Source organism: Grus americana, chromosome 3 (assembly GCF_028858705.1).
Source record: "Grus americana isolate bGruAme1 chromosome 3, bGruAme1.mat, whole genome shotgun sequence".
NCBI lineage: Eukaryota > Metazoa > Chordata > Aves > Gruiformes > Gruidae > Grus > Grus americana.
Genome location: NC_072854.1, coordinates 96196816 through 96211910, shown reverse-complemented (window position 1 = coordinate 96211910; position 15095 = coordinate 96196816). Strand labels below are relative to the sequence as shown.

Sequence of the window (15095 nt, the reverse complement as noted above, 5' to 3'; positions counted from 1 at the left end):
ATGCCAAGCACACAGTTTAATGGTGTTCTTAGTTCTGACTATTTCACTGAGTGCTTAACTTTTAGATTTATTTTTTTTCTGAAACCCACCAAAATGGGGTGATTGCCTGAGAATCTCAGTTGCTGTTCTCAAGTAAAGTTCATTTCTAGTTCTCCATCATGGAATAAGGCTTGAAAACTTGAACTATGAAGTGATAAGCATCAGAAGAAAATAAAAAGGACCTGATATGTATTTTAATAATGTAATTATATTTCATTGTCTTATAAGAGTTTGAGGCAATTCAAAAAGTCATATGTAAGTGTTTGAGATTCGCAGCACTTGTTTCTGTATCTTAACAGTTCTAATTTTTTTTTACATAATTTGGGAAAGATGCTTTGCAGACAAAGTAGCTGGTAAGAGATAAGAGAAGAAATAAGGAGCCTGAAATTTGCCCATGAGTAGTTGACAGAATTGACTTTATCTCTTCATTGTTATGGCTAAATTTTAAAAGAAACAGCATCATTTAAGTATCTCCATTATTATATAAAATCAATTATAATTCCATATGTATTTGTTGATGTGTGGAGATTTGTGTGTGTTGCTTACTACTACATTTTGATTCTATTCCCTTTTTTCTCATTTCCTCACTTTGAGACTTTTAGCTCGTTTTCTTTAGGTTTGTGGGATTTTGGTTGTCAGCTTTCCCTTTTTCAGAATTGTTTGTTTCTTTCATTTCTTGACGCAAATGCTGCAGTCACCTAAAGTGTAGCTTCAAGTAGTCCTTTGTGTGACTAGAAGAAATTAGCTAAATAGCACTGTTTAATTAATTTCAGGACCGCCTCTTTTTCGTCATGGAATATGTAAATGGAGGAGACCTAATGTTTCAAATCCAGCGCTCACGCAAATTTGACGAACCTCGATCCCGCTTTTATGCAGCAGAGGTCACATCAGCACTCATGTTTCTTCACCAACATGGCGTCATCTACAGGTACTTTTTTTGATCAAAACTAAAGTATTCTCGAGGCTTGGGGCTGGTTTTGGCTGAAATCCTCTGTCTCTTAGCAACCAAATTTAGATTAGTTGTTTGTTCCAATTTGCTTACATAGAACTTTTTTTGGCTATTTATCATTGAGAATGTTAACATTTGAATAGCCTCTGCAGCAGTCGCCAGCTGTGTGTGCCAGTTTTGTATTCTAGTCCAAATAAAGCGGTTTTGAAAAAGCTTGGCACAGTGTGACCCAGAGGTGACCTTTCCGCAGATCGGCGCAATCTCTTCACTTTCCTCTCTGTGCCATAGATTTCCTCTCGGTTTCTAACTCCCTGCCACATCCTGAGTTTGTTTGTCCTAGTTGTCTCCACTCTGATACAATCGGGATGGTTGTTTGCAATGCTTTACTTATGCCCCTTCCTCTTGACTGTTTGGGTGAAGGCTTACTCACCAGCAGGAAGGGGCTCTTTGCAGACAATTTTGATTTGCTTGCCAGTGCCCTGCATCTATTTGAACCACCACACCCCCCCAGATCTCTGATCTTCAACACCCATGCACACACACAACAAAAGTGCATATTGTTGCGCTGTGGTGAAGAATGCATTTAGGGATGGGCTTTTATTATTAAAAGTAAGGAATCGCTTTGAAAATTTTCACTCTGATGTCAATGTGTTTATTAAGTGCTTTATCTTGTCATTTCACCCTTCCTCTCTCTTTTTATTTGTTTTTAGCAGACTGTCATTGCTTGCGATAAACACTGGCTTTCACAAGCAGAGAGCTTTACAGGTTTTGTGATACAGGTCTGTGCTGTCTACTAAAAATTCTGAGTTCTGTGGATCTAACTGAATTTTGATATTTTCTTGATATTCTCACCCTCTTTCAGGTTATCAGTTTTGGTTTGGGGTAGTCATCTCAGGGACAAGCAGTCTCAGATTTCTTGAGCAGAAGCATCTAGATGAAGATGTGGAATTTGTCACATCCCTGGATTCATATTAAGGCTGCTCTCAAGAGTATTAGAAATAGAAAGAAGTGAATTTTAAACGTTTAGTAACCAGCACTGTGTCGTAACTTCCATGAGAGCCATTGGCTTTCCCACCAACTGGGATTCAAAGGGAAACTTCTCAGAGAAGGAGTCTCCTTTCCAGAGACATTGCAAACAGCAGGACATTGCATCTTCTGAGGAAAATAAATCTCTGTGAAAGTGGTCTTTCAGTCAAAAATTCAATTTTCTTTAGAAAACGTTTTTGCTAGCTGCAGGTCTTAATCTCCATCTTTTATTAACACTGGTATGATGTTTACATACTGGGTTGGACTTTCTTACCTTTGCCGCCCATATCACATTTCCTATTCATTGTCTGCATTTATTTCCAATGCTATGTATTTGTACATTTAGATAGTAGAATGTGGCAACTCCAGAATTTAAAAGTATCCATCATAAGGGAAACAGGCAAGATTGCTACTTTAAAAAGTGAAGGATTTTGAGGATTTGTTTCCATACAGAGACTTGAGCTAATTTCCTCTTCCTGAAAACTTTGTAGTTAGCAGTCAGTTTAGTGATTTCTGTGAACCCCCTTCTTTATATGTGTGCATTCATTCTCCCTCTTCCCTCTCTGCTCCCATCTTCTGACACACATCCTCTTCTTTGTCCTCTCTTTCTCTTTTCTCCCTCTTTTCCCTTGTCTTATACGTAGCTTCTGCTGTGTGTTGGTGCCTAGCTGCATTGAACAGCTTCGTGTGCCTGCGTTCTTTCTATAGCTTTTTATCGGCAAAATGCTTCGATCCCAAGAGAAATGTCATTCTGATGAGATGATGCTTTGTAATTTAAACTTTACAAGATACTCTTGACTTCTGATTCAGAGACTATGCTGACGTGTCTTTGGCATGCTACAGTAAAACACTAAAATTGTAAATGGCGTGTTATATTAGCTGTATTATCAGAAGAGGCAAAAGAAGTAACATGAGTTGTAGGATGAAAGCAGAAACTAAAAAAAGCAACAGGAAGAACATTAGGAACAGATTTAGTTGCATTCTGCTTTGACACAGGCTTTTGGATCTGGACTTAGTTATGTCCGTAAGAATAACTCATTTTCCCAACCAGGGGATACTAGGAGCTTCAACAATTCATAAAATATATATCCCAGTTACTCTATAAAATACAAGTAGAAGGAAGAAGTTAGAGATTATCTTAAAAGAATTAATTGTAAGAAAATGTCACAATTCATTCAGTGTGCCAGGCTCTGGGAGAATCCATTTGTTGATGTCAAGCGTATGTTAGAATAGTTGTCTTGCACAGAACATTTTCAGCCTGATTATTCTGTACCTCACTGCATCATTTATTACAATGTTAAAAATGCATTGGGATCAAGTCACTCCTTTACATCTCCAGAGCTCTTATTAGCTGGCAAACAAGGAAAGGAAAGGGGGAAAAAGAAAAGAAAAAAAGAAAAGAAAACCTATGCTCCTGAATAACTACCAGTCATAACTACCTAACATGCCTTCAGATATTTTAATAAAGAATACTTGTCTTCTGTGTAATTATATCTGTAGAAAAAACATTGTGGCGTGAAATTAATGGTTATTCTCCAAAGTGGGAAATGCTGCTTGTGTGGGCAATACTTCAAGGAAAGTGGGGAATATATAAATAAACTAAAATGTTTGATGGAAATGCAGGTTTCAAAATAGCTGCTATACCTTCTGATCTTTTTTCAGCCATGTATGTGGAAGTATTTGTTTGGAGCTAAACATAGATATATTTTTGGAAGTAAATAACTAGCTTTAGCTCATGCTTTGGCTTGTTGGTTGCATTTTTTAGAAAGTGCTGTGATGATACTAAATGATCGTCTTTTATAACTAGTTTATCCTCATTTCCCCTGAAGTTCAAAGAGAAAGCTAGCTCCCCATTTGGCAGTATAAATTATTCTGTAAGTTTACATCTTTGCAACTGGCCCAACAGTTGTTCCCAGACTTGTCCAATTATCTGTGTGCTCATTGGAATTACGTACCTTCCTTTTGTTTAGCAAGTTTATGTTGGAAATAAAGATGAACTTCACAATTTTTATATATAAAGAGATATATGTATATGCTGCTGTTACTAAATGCAACTTTTATGATAGATACACTTTAGGATAATTTTCAGTGTGGCATTTTTAAGAATATAATGTTACTGTTGTTGTGTCAAAAACACTTCAACAACTTAATAAAAATATTTGCATCATCCCTGCCACCTTCCCTCTCATCTGGCATTCAGCTATCCAGGCACATGTCAAGCTGGGGCCTGATAATACAAGTAGAGTCAATCAGACACTAGAGAAGTTTCAATCGCAGTTTCTGGCAGTCGTTGTTGTTTGTGTTATGCAATTGTACCACTTTGAAAAAATGCATCCAAGCTTCAGGAATTAAGGGCTTGACTATGAATCTCATTTTGCCTGTGAGCTGAACTGGACTTTGAACTCGGTGATGAAAGGTTGTGGACTATGTTCACTGTCACCTGTCCCTGGAGTCTGGTATGTTTCAAGTCAGTCATCATCAGCTTAATATATATTCTCGTATAGGGAAGATGCAACAAACTGGGTGTTATGAAACCGCCGGTTCCATACTCTCCTCTTGTACTGACTTTCAACATTCCTCTGCACTTTCTGCAATATGTAAATATTACATGTTCTTGTTTCACCTGCAGTTGTTGGGCTGAGGACAGGAGTACCTGGGTGGGTATCTCTGGCTCTTGTTGTAGGAGTTCAAGTGAGGTGACACAAGTGGCCCACTCTGGCCTGAAACAGGTACAAAGAACTGTTTTTTCCCCAGGCAGGGACATCAGTACTAGAATGAGGTACCAGTTCATTAACATAAATGCCGGTGTCCCCAGTTCGTATTTGATTTAGGGAATAACTGTGTGAGCTACAAACCTTGTTTCAGTGAAGACCTGAAGCGCCAGTACTTGCGTGTCGTGAGCTCTAACGTGCTGCCAACACCATTCAAGTGATTAAACAGGGTGCTCTCTCTGAAATACAAAGAAGGAAAAATACAATTTCAGTTCTCCTGAGAGGATGAAAAAAATCTTAAGTGGGAAATTAGTGTCACCTGCTTTGGCTTAACTTATTCTTTTAGTTTCAAATGTAAGGTCTGTGAGATGTTGCCTTTAAATCATCCAGCACCTGGTCACAGGGGAGTCCTTATTTGTAACTATGAGCTATCATGTTCCTCAGCAATATGAAGTAATAATCCAGCCTGTAACTTGCTGCAACTTTCTGAGGCTCTGTGCGCTCTGTAATTAGTATGTTGGTTGTGATGAAGGATATATTAACACTGAATTGACGAGAATGCGAATATAAATATACTGATGCCAATCCTTGAATACCTCCAGGCTTTTTCTGTACACAAATACCCTAAGAACTTGTTTGAACACTAACTGAATTTTTCCTTGGATGATCAGTTTTTCCAGCATTCCCGTTTATCAGGGTAACACACACGAGTGCTTCAGAAAGAACTATCTAAAATTAAAAGCACTTTCATTAGTATGTTTTTATATGAAATAAGAATATTTAGAAAGTCTGACTTCACTGGTGGTTGTATGATTCAGTGCAACCTTGGCAGAGTAACGAGGAGTTATATTTACACTGATGAAAATGTTGCATGGTCAGTGGTTAACATGTTAAAAGTCATCATTCTCCAAAGTTACCTTACTGTGTTATTTCTGAGTGGCAGCAGCCAAATAAAATTCCCCTCCTCCCCCCCCCCCTTTTCTTTTTACTTTTTAAAAAACAAAACTAGACACAGCTCATTTTGGTTTAAATTTGTTTTTAAGAATGTAAAGATCATCTTATTGCAACAGTTAAAGGTTAGATTGCTGCTTGAGCTATGGTCCCTGAAGGAGGGCAAGAAAGACCTTGTAGCCTCAGACAGCACATTCAGACCTAAGCACGGCAATATCCTGAAGTCAAGCCCTTCCCCACATAAACTGCCTGCTGCAGGACTCTGCTACAGAGAAGTTAGAGTTCGCTTCTGGCGCAAATGAGCAGCAAACTATTTCCATCACCTTCGGTAAAAGCAGGAAGCAAGGAGCGAACTGTGCTACTGCGTGTGTGTGTCTGAGTCCCAGTGTCTCCAGGACTACTGCCCAAGCCGCACCACCTGAGCAGTGCTCCCAGCCAGGTTTGTGCCCTGGGCTGCATCCATGCTCTGCTCTGTCTAGTCTAGTTTCCAAAACTGAGCGTGAGCTCCAACGGGATTTTAGTCAGTGGCCTCCTGCCCTCTTTGCACTTTTTCTTGCTGGATCTAGGCAGGCCAGCAGTCGTGAAACGCATAAATAAGCAGGATATCTTCCCCGCAGGAAAAGGCAGTGGGCCGGGGTGGAGAGGAGCAGGGCTGAGGGAGATGAGAAGCAGGAAGAAGGGTTGGTTCCCAGGCTTCTGGCATTTGGACCGAGGGAGTCCACCCTGCCATCTGCCCAGCTTATGTATTGTGCTAAAGGCTGCTGTCGTATAGGAGAGCCTTTGACAAGGTTTCCAGCTGTGGAAGGATGAGTAAAGGCTGTGGGAATAGGATATGAACCACGCGGTCTTGCCAACAGTAGAATGCTTTCTAAATTTCTCCTGGGTTTGGAACATAAGAAAGTCCTCAGTTGGCTCTTGCGTGGGAGTTGGGTATGCGGAGGAGCAGTGCCTGGCAGTTAATATTTAGAAGGATAGAGCAGCACCATTGACCTCATTTGGGGAATGACAAGGTACTTCCAGGGGGAGTTCCCGGTAGCGAGGTCAGCATTGTTTTTTTGCTTCATGTTTATTTGGTGCAAGATTTTCTTGTTTAATGACCGTTTGTATAGTGCTATATTGTGTAAATAAAGCTATGACCTTTACCTTCTGATAACAGTATAGGAGTGAGTTAATGTTAAATGAGAGAGGGCAGGGAGTGGAAATCTGCCAGGGTTAATGCCAAGTTTACATTCCTGTGAGGGCAGCCATGTTCCGGTACACTCGGTAGAAAGGGCGACAGCGCTTCTCAACAGATAATAGCAGCGAAATGTTACAGAAGCTTATTTGTATTTATTTCTGGGTGAATGTCATTGATTTTAGATGATTGATGTTTGTGCTTTTATTTTATAACAGGAAGAAATGTGTGTTATCTTTCTGCAATTGATAAGAAGATTTTAACTGAGAGAAACATACACAAAATAAAAATCCTCCAGAGCTGCAGCACATGTAAAACTGAAATGTACTGACACAAGACAATCCCTGTAGTTTTTCTAAAATGCTGAGACACAGCTTTGTTTCTACAGAAACACGTACATCAGTTCCAAACAAAATCATAGTCTTCAAACAATTTTCTAACAGAAGAAAGAGAATGTTTTTTGTTTCGTAGTGCATTAAGACTCTGAAGGTACTTCCTAAATGCAATTCTGCTGCTAACAGACAAAAGTTAGGACTGAATTTTGCTGTGCCCTTCAGTTGTGTTTGTCTTCAAACAACGGAAAATATTTCTATAACCCAGTTGCAGTGGTGTTGAAACTATGTCATGTTAAGGGTGAGGCTTTGCCTTTTTGCATACTATTGAATGCATCTGCCAAAGTTTCACAGTAATACAGAGAAGTGCATAGCAAACGTGGTTCTGAGGTGACAGGCATTTCACAAAGATTTTGTTGTGCTCTTGAGATGCAACAGAGAAGTTGGAGAGTAATGCAGAATGTTAGATGAAAATGTGTAAGGAACTTTACTGAGTCTTTTTTTAAATAATGATATTAAAAATGCTAAACAGCCTTAAAACAAAATTTGGATGATACACTTCAGTAAAGACATTTGTGTACAACTTTTTCCATCTTTTCATCAGAACCTTGCTACTTTTGGCTCAAGGTTTGCCCTCTCTTCCCCCCACACTTTTATCCACCTCCTTATGATAAAAGAGCTTATCACTTAGACGCTGCTCCAGCAAACATTTCTGCATGCAGATCACTGTACTCATAGGCTGATTTTGATTCAGCGAGACTATTCATATGCATGAAGTGTGCAGCTTCCTGGATGATTTGGGACCTTGGTTTGACTTTTCAGATTGAAAATGTGTTTATTTTTTAAAATAGAAAATCATCACTTTTGATTATGCACTGTTATTAAAAACCATATGTTATTTTGCTTACCCTTGCAAAAGGCTGTGGAAAATGAGAATATAACCGATGTGAAAGCTAACATAACTCAGTTATCACTGAAACTTTTGAAAATTTTAAAGAAGTCTGTTTAGCTGACAGCTTGTACTCAAATGTAAGAAAACAGAAATTATATTGTTCACCAGGAGGTTAACTAAAATTGCCTAATGAACTAAACCAGAGAAAATACAGCCAGTAAGAACCCCAGCATTTTGGGGAGTGCATCAAAGTCTCTACTCCTACCAGAATAAACAGTGGTAGGATTACATCAGAAGGACCTTGGACAGACTAGGTGCAGTCTAACCAGGGGAATCAGAAAGTGGAACAAAATGCATCAGGTGGCCATGGCTGTGCTGAAAATGAGCAGAAAGGTGAGCGGTTAACAAGGCCAGAGTGGTAGCGAGTCACTTAGCTTACCTTCTTGTGTCACAAGTAATGCCAGCCCTCTGCTCAGTTGCCAGTGTTTCACAGGGGCCAAACAAGCAGCTTCTCAGGGCAGCAAACAGTGGCACAAACACATTGTCATCTTCATCTCAGCAGCACTGAGTACGTGTAGAGGAGGCAGATGTGCAGCAGGGCCAAGCAGGAATGGCAGTGATGCCAAGGCCAGCTTTTACTGAGATGGGAGTTTGTGTGGTTTCTACACTGTGATACACCCAGGAATGGATGGCACCAGGGAGATACACTCTTCTGCCACCACCAAACTGAATTTTGACTGTCCCCTGTCCCCCCCCAAGACCACTCATGGGTATAATGTTGGGTATAATGTTTTGGATTTAAAAAAATTCCCATGGTAACATTCAGCTGATGAGGAGAAGCCCAAGGAGCACTTCTTCTCACAATGTACATACCAGATGGGTCTTCACTTCTTGCCTCCTGCTTCTAGAATTTGTTTCCAGTAAGTCAGTCTTGCGAAACAGCAGAGAGAAAAAATAAAGGGTAGAGGCCAGAAATAATGCTAATGCTTACATAGGTATACTTTTTCCTCCAGACTTTAATTTGCTTCTGCTAATGTATGGAAGTCACAGAAACTACCGTTCTTCAAAGCATGTGAAATGCAAATAGTACATGCAGTTGTGTACATTTTTTTAATGCCGATTTGACAGTGGCAGTTGTAAAAGTATTCTGCACAAGGTATTCCAGTCTTAGGGCATGTGATTGCACCTTCAAGGGGAGGAAAGGATGGGATGGCTTCAACAGTAGATAGCAAATATAACAGCTGGTATGGGTGCAGCTTGATGTGAAACTGAATAATACAGAAGCAGTGCCCTAAAAAAACCAACCAGAGACAACTTGGTCTCAAATAACCTTGACTGAGGAACTTCATGTGTTCAAAACATGGAGTATTAAGGATAAAACTAAGTAGTAACAAATAAACATTATAGCACTTTGCCAGGTATTTACTTGATTTATTATAGGGTTTCCAGGGGAGATCCTATGGTCTATTAACACCCATTTAAAAAAATGCCTAAATATATTCTAGCAAACACAAATAATGAGTCAGATGGAATTGCTATGGTCAATTAAGTGGGTAATGGATATTTAAAAGCTTCCAAACATCAATAAATCTGAAACAGCTCTAAAGGAGTACTTGTAGAACAAAAATAATATGCACTTAAGAAACTGCCTGAGTACATATTTGCCTAAACTTAACCACCAATAAGAGGACAGCAAGCGTTTATGGTACTGTATACTGAGGGCATAAAAAGGCATACCAAATGTGTGCCAGTTCATTTGTTGATAATCTGTAATAGGTCCAAAGGGGCCATAACTATTATAAAGAGGCCCTAATTCTCGTTTATATGAAAGTCTTTAAATACCTGATAGCATAACAGGATTATTAAATCGTGAACAGGGGGAAGTAGACAGCAGCTCAGCAGCGTACCCCCTGGCCACGAGGCTGAAGGCAGTCCCTTGCAAGCTTGTCGAAGCTGCCTCTGCTGAAACCCTCCGAGCTGAGTTACACAGAGAAATGCCCAGGGTGGAGGTGAGAGAAACCCTTTGGACTGCACTGGGGTTTAGGCAAGTTCTCTTTTCACCTTTTGAAAATTCACAAAATAAAAGGGAGAAGATCTTTTGTCAGCCTCCATGAGATCATGGCGAGTGGTACGCTTGCACACACAGTAGAACAAAAGTTCTGGTATTCTGTGGATGACCCGAGAGGAAAAGGATTTGGCTACGATTTTTAAAACATCTGCAGATTGGGTAGAAGTTGTTCTGTCCTTGAGCAGAAGAGTCAGAAGAAATTTTGAAACAGCATCCTGGAAATTCTCTGTGTAGTAATAACAACAAAACATTATCTGATATTAGTAAGCTATAGCTTATAAAGCCAGAGATAATTCGGTGACAAATCTGGTATAAGGCATTACCTCTACAGCCTTTTCTCCCTTGGCTCAGCTGTGGGTGCTGTTAGTTAGGCCAAGATTACTGTCTGTATAGACCCAATCCAAGAGATTTAGGATAAAATCCCCAAATCCTGCCATAGAAAATGGGGTTTATTTTTAACACACCTTATTTAATAGGATCCATTTAAAAAGCAATCAAACATAGTTATGTTTGCCTAATTACAGCAATGGTAGCATGGGGGTATGAAAGAAAGTAGAAGGGATGATGCCTGGGGCAGAGTGGGTAGTAAAGGGTTGAACTTTATCATTGCTAATTGAGTACTTCATGTCATCATTTGAAGTCTGAATTTGGTTTGAGAATCACACTCTAGTGCCCCTTAATACTTCATTTGCTATACTATCAAGTCTTAACACAATGCGACAAATTGGCTACAGAGACCCTAAACTAATACCCACATTTGTTTCAGGGTTGGGCAACGTTGAGTGTAATACATCATATGCATGTCTTTGGGATATAGCACAACTTCTGCAAATTCTCTCCCATTTTGTTTTAAAAGTGTTTTGATAATCTTTCTCAGAGATTCATTTGTTCGTGCATTTTTATTTGGAATTCAGAATGTGATAATACATAATAAAAATACATTATAAGCGTGATTACGGCATGACAGGGGTGTATAGAGGCTGCTGTCTGGTGTATAAGAGGCTGGTTCTTTAAAAATCGTGATTCTCATTTACAGTAAAAGCTCTTTCTAATACCAAAAGAGCAAAGCAATTTTACAATGGAATGACATTCTATTCAGTGTGCTCAGTTTAAGGCTGTCAGAAGGATGCAAAGAGACTTTATTGAACATTATAATTTAATAAAACTTTATGTAAAATAGTTCTTCTGTAAGCTGTATAATTAGGTTTTGTTCTAGTCTTTGCCCACGTAACTATCTGGGAGTTTTATAAGATAATTTTTAATCTGTTTTTTTTTTTTTTAGTCTGGTTAGCAGATCTCTGAAGAGAGACCTAATGGCTGCGCACATAGAACTTACGAAGATAATTCCTCAGGCTCAAAATGTTATTTTTTTAAATATTGACAAAATTGTTCAAGAATAGCACACTTGGTCAATAGTTTACGTTATAATCCTACTGAAGTCAGTATTTACATGCAATGACTACCCAGTAAGTACCAAATGTTAGAGATTAAAATCATGTTTTAGTCTCCCAAATCTTGTATTCAGAATTGCCTCTCTTTTTTTTCATTTGGGCTGGACTCTTAGGCTCTTCTCTGTAGCCTCTCTGTCTTTACAGCTGAAGGTAAATTGGTATAGAACTCTGCTGACCTTCATGTTGGCAAAAGTGAATATGCTATAAATTTCCTAAGTCATGCCATGTTTTGTTTTATGTGAGTAACTCATGAGTCATCTTTCATAGCATTCATATTAATTAAAAATAGTGGGGTGCTTTGTATAAGTAGATTTTAAGTGATGATATTATACATTGACACTACAGCCCAAGTAGTGTTGCAGAGCATATGTTTTCTGGAGGAGACGGGGCAAGGCTGCAGCAGCTACATTTGAAACAGCACTGGAGCTAAACTTCCTGCACAAGAAAAGTTTCTCCAGCAATGTTTCTGCAGCTTTCTGGCCAAGGTTGAGGGTGAAAGTAATTTGATTTTGCTACACAATTGTAATTTTAAAAGAGTATCTTTTAAAATATAGCTTTCTGTTTTAACAGATCCAACCCTTTCTAATTACATATCGAAGTAATGTTTGGAGTTGGAACCATCAGAGCAAAGCACAAGCTTCTATGACCTCTGTCTGGAAGCAGCATTAGGAGTTTATGTTATGTATAGGTCAACATAGAAGGGCAAGCAACTCCCATTTTTTCTGGCATCATCTTCATACTTTACAGACAAATAATAAAGTTTCTTCTTAATTTTGCCAGAATCCCTCCACCACAGTAATCTTCCATCAAACTTAATAGAAAATTGTTAACTCTACAGAATTTTGAAACAGACAAGTCTACCTGTATAACGGAATGCTTTTAGAAGGTTAAAAAACAAAATAGATTTAACTCACTGTTTTTACAAGAATTTCTGCAAAAATCTGTTAAACTGCTATTGTCTGCTGCTGTTTTGATTCTTGATAAATACAGCAGGGTTAGAAAAGTTTTTAATTAAAAGCCTACATACACTTCCCAAGTTCAGACCACATGATTGTGTAAAAAGATGTTTAGGCATGTGAACTATGCTACTGAAATCAGAATAGAAGCAGAAATTATTAAAATCTTTCTTCTAGTGATTCCATATAAGTAAACATTTTGTTGGAAACAACATTCTTGCTGAGTTACATCATTTCATTTATGCTATATAATTTATTTAGTCCATTCTGTGTAATATTACATACACCACTCTGCGGAAAGGCTTTCCATAAAAAGACCCAAGAGGTCGAACTGAGACCAAAGTGAGGTTGGAAAAAATCAGTGTCTGTACAAAAGTTCACTGCAGAGGGGGGTTTTATTCTGACTAAGAAAGCATTTTTCTCCATGGAAACATGATACGGAGCTTTACCAGGAGTCTGCTTACTGCTAGGAGCTGTGTTTGTTCCCTGCTAAGGACACCCTTGGGAGTATAGGGAGGAGAATTCTGATAAATTTGTTTCTTTTATGAAAAGAAACACTGTATGTAAAAACCTTCAGAAGCCCTTCTCCTTTACACTTTCTGGGCATCATAAAGCTGCAGAGGGCCTTGGCTAGTACAGAAAAGGCATTGGAATGTTGGCTTATGCTGGCACACTAATGGCTTGCTCAGGATATGCTCCCAGTAACCTGGGTTTGGCCATTTTATTGTATGCCCCGTGTTGTGGTTGCCAGACTAAATGTCGGGGTGTTTAAGCATCTTCTTTAAAAGAAAAAGACAACCAATTCAAGTTATAAAGTAGGTTCCCAGCATTGCCATGTTTTCATTTTTTGCCTTGAATCTACTGGTGGTTCCATCTGTTCCTGATAGAAGGAGAAATAAGCATTACCGAATATGTAAAAGATTTGTGCTACCTTTTACAAGCAGATTGTAATATTTTAAGAGATCTTCATCTTCATTGTGTTTTCTCATCTTTGAGTACATTGAAGGTCTGGTCCCTTGGCTGAAAAATGAGGATTTATGTGTCGTTAGTTTTTGTTTGATAAACAACCTCAGCTGAATTGAAAAGAGAACCTTTATTAAAGTTTTGAAGCTAGAAAGGGATGGGGGGCAAAAGAGAACAGGCCTTAAGGTGAGTTTGGAGGCCATCTGGTAGCGCTCAGTAGCCTCTACTGTGTGCATCTGTGTTCAGGAGGTAAGTAACAAGCTTACATGATGAGTCGGCTTGTCAGTCTTACTGCAGTGCTCCAGCAGGCTGGTCTTCTTTATGGAACTGGACGAAAGTACGAGGTTTTCTTAGTAGCTCTTGGGAAAACATGGCATGCTTTTCCCTTCTTTGCCGAGTCAACAACACGTTTGGAACTGGTCATTTCTGAGGGAGGTGTCAACGTTTGTGTTGCAAGTAAAAGAATGTCATCTGGCGTTCATGGAAGAAAAAAAGACTTCTTCTCTAGAAAAAGAATAAGGTCTGCAGCACAGGACAGGAATGCTTTACACCTTAAAATAGTCTGTATTTAGTGTGACAGCAGGATGACAATGTACAGGATTGGATCAAATTAACCTATGCTGTTGTAGCTTTGACTTTTGTTTAATAGTCATTTCAAAGCTTACACTTGATCTTAAGAGGCAGCATAATGGAAACGATAGGCTTCCAACTGAGGGAAGTTTTTGGCCCAGTATTGTGATTGTGAATGAAAACCTGTCAGTATTGTTATGCAGCATGAGGCTGATTGACCTTTAGGCTAGAGGAAGTGTAAGGCTAGCAAGTTAAATGCCATTGAAAACAACTATCTAAATCATAAATTCAAAATGACCTGGTTTATGCATCTATGATTTAAGGAAGAAAACTGGAGATGTGGGACGAGATCCAGGACTAAACATCTGAAAGGAGAGACTAAAGTAGTCAGCTTCAGTTGATTAAAGATACGCTGATCCTGTTTTTCTCTGGTGTCTTGACCTTACTAAAGTTCATTTAGTATGTAATGGAAAAAACAACTGTTTTGATAGCAAAATACAGGAAATGCCTTCAATCATGGCTGATTACAGTAGCAGCTTTTCTTCTGTTGTTTTCATTTTTTTAGAATGCTCTTTCTCTCTGCCTGAAACAATGTATAATAATAATGCTTTGGAGCCCTTTATTTGGTACGTCCAAGTAGAGCAATTAAATGTCTGGCTTTTTGATGGATATGCATGTTGGGAGTTTTTGCAGTCAGGAGAGTGCCATGTGACATAAGTTAGAAAAATTAAGAACTATTACAGGGCACAACTTCAAAGCCAAGCAAATTGTGTGTCCATGTGTCCGTGTGTGTGTGTGTGGCAATTCCACCAGGAGTAACAAGACAAATAAATGCAGGTCTTTTTTTAAAAATCTGCCTTTGTTTGGCTTTCTCCTACAAAAATGGAAGTTTTACAAGTAATTTGAATGAAATCTCTATCTGGAAGACGGGAAGCTGGGAAGCAGATTATACTGAATATACACAAAGGCTCAAATTCATCTCACCTAACTTTAGGAATGCATCTGAAGCTTCC

The 15095-nt window shown here is 38.9% G+C and overlaps 1 protein-coding gene across 1 annotated transcript in view; it reads left to right on the top strand.

Moving 5' to 3' along the window:
- PRKCE (protein kinase C epsilon) overlaps positions 1-15095 on the top strand; it is a 300404-nt gene that overhangs the window by 244119 nt on the left and 41190 nt on the right. The window contains exon 11 of the mRNA XM_054820708.1: positions 813-967. Coding sequence (XP_054676683.1) covers positions 813-967 — 155 coding nt within the window. The remainder of the gene's footprint in view (positions 1-812; positions 968-15095) is intronic.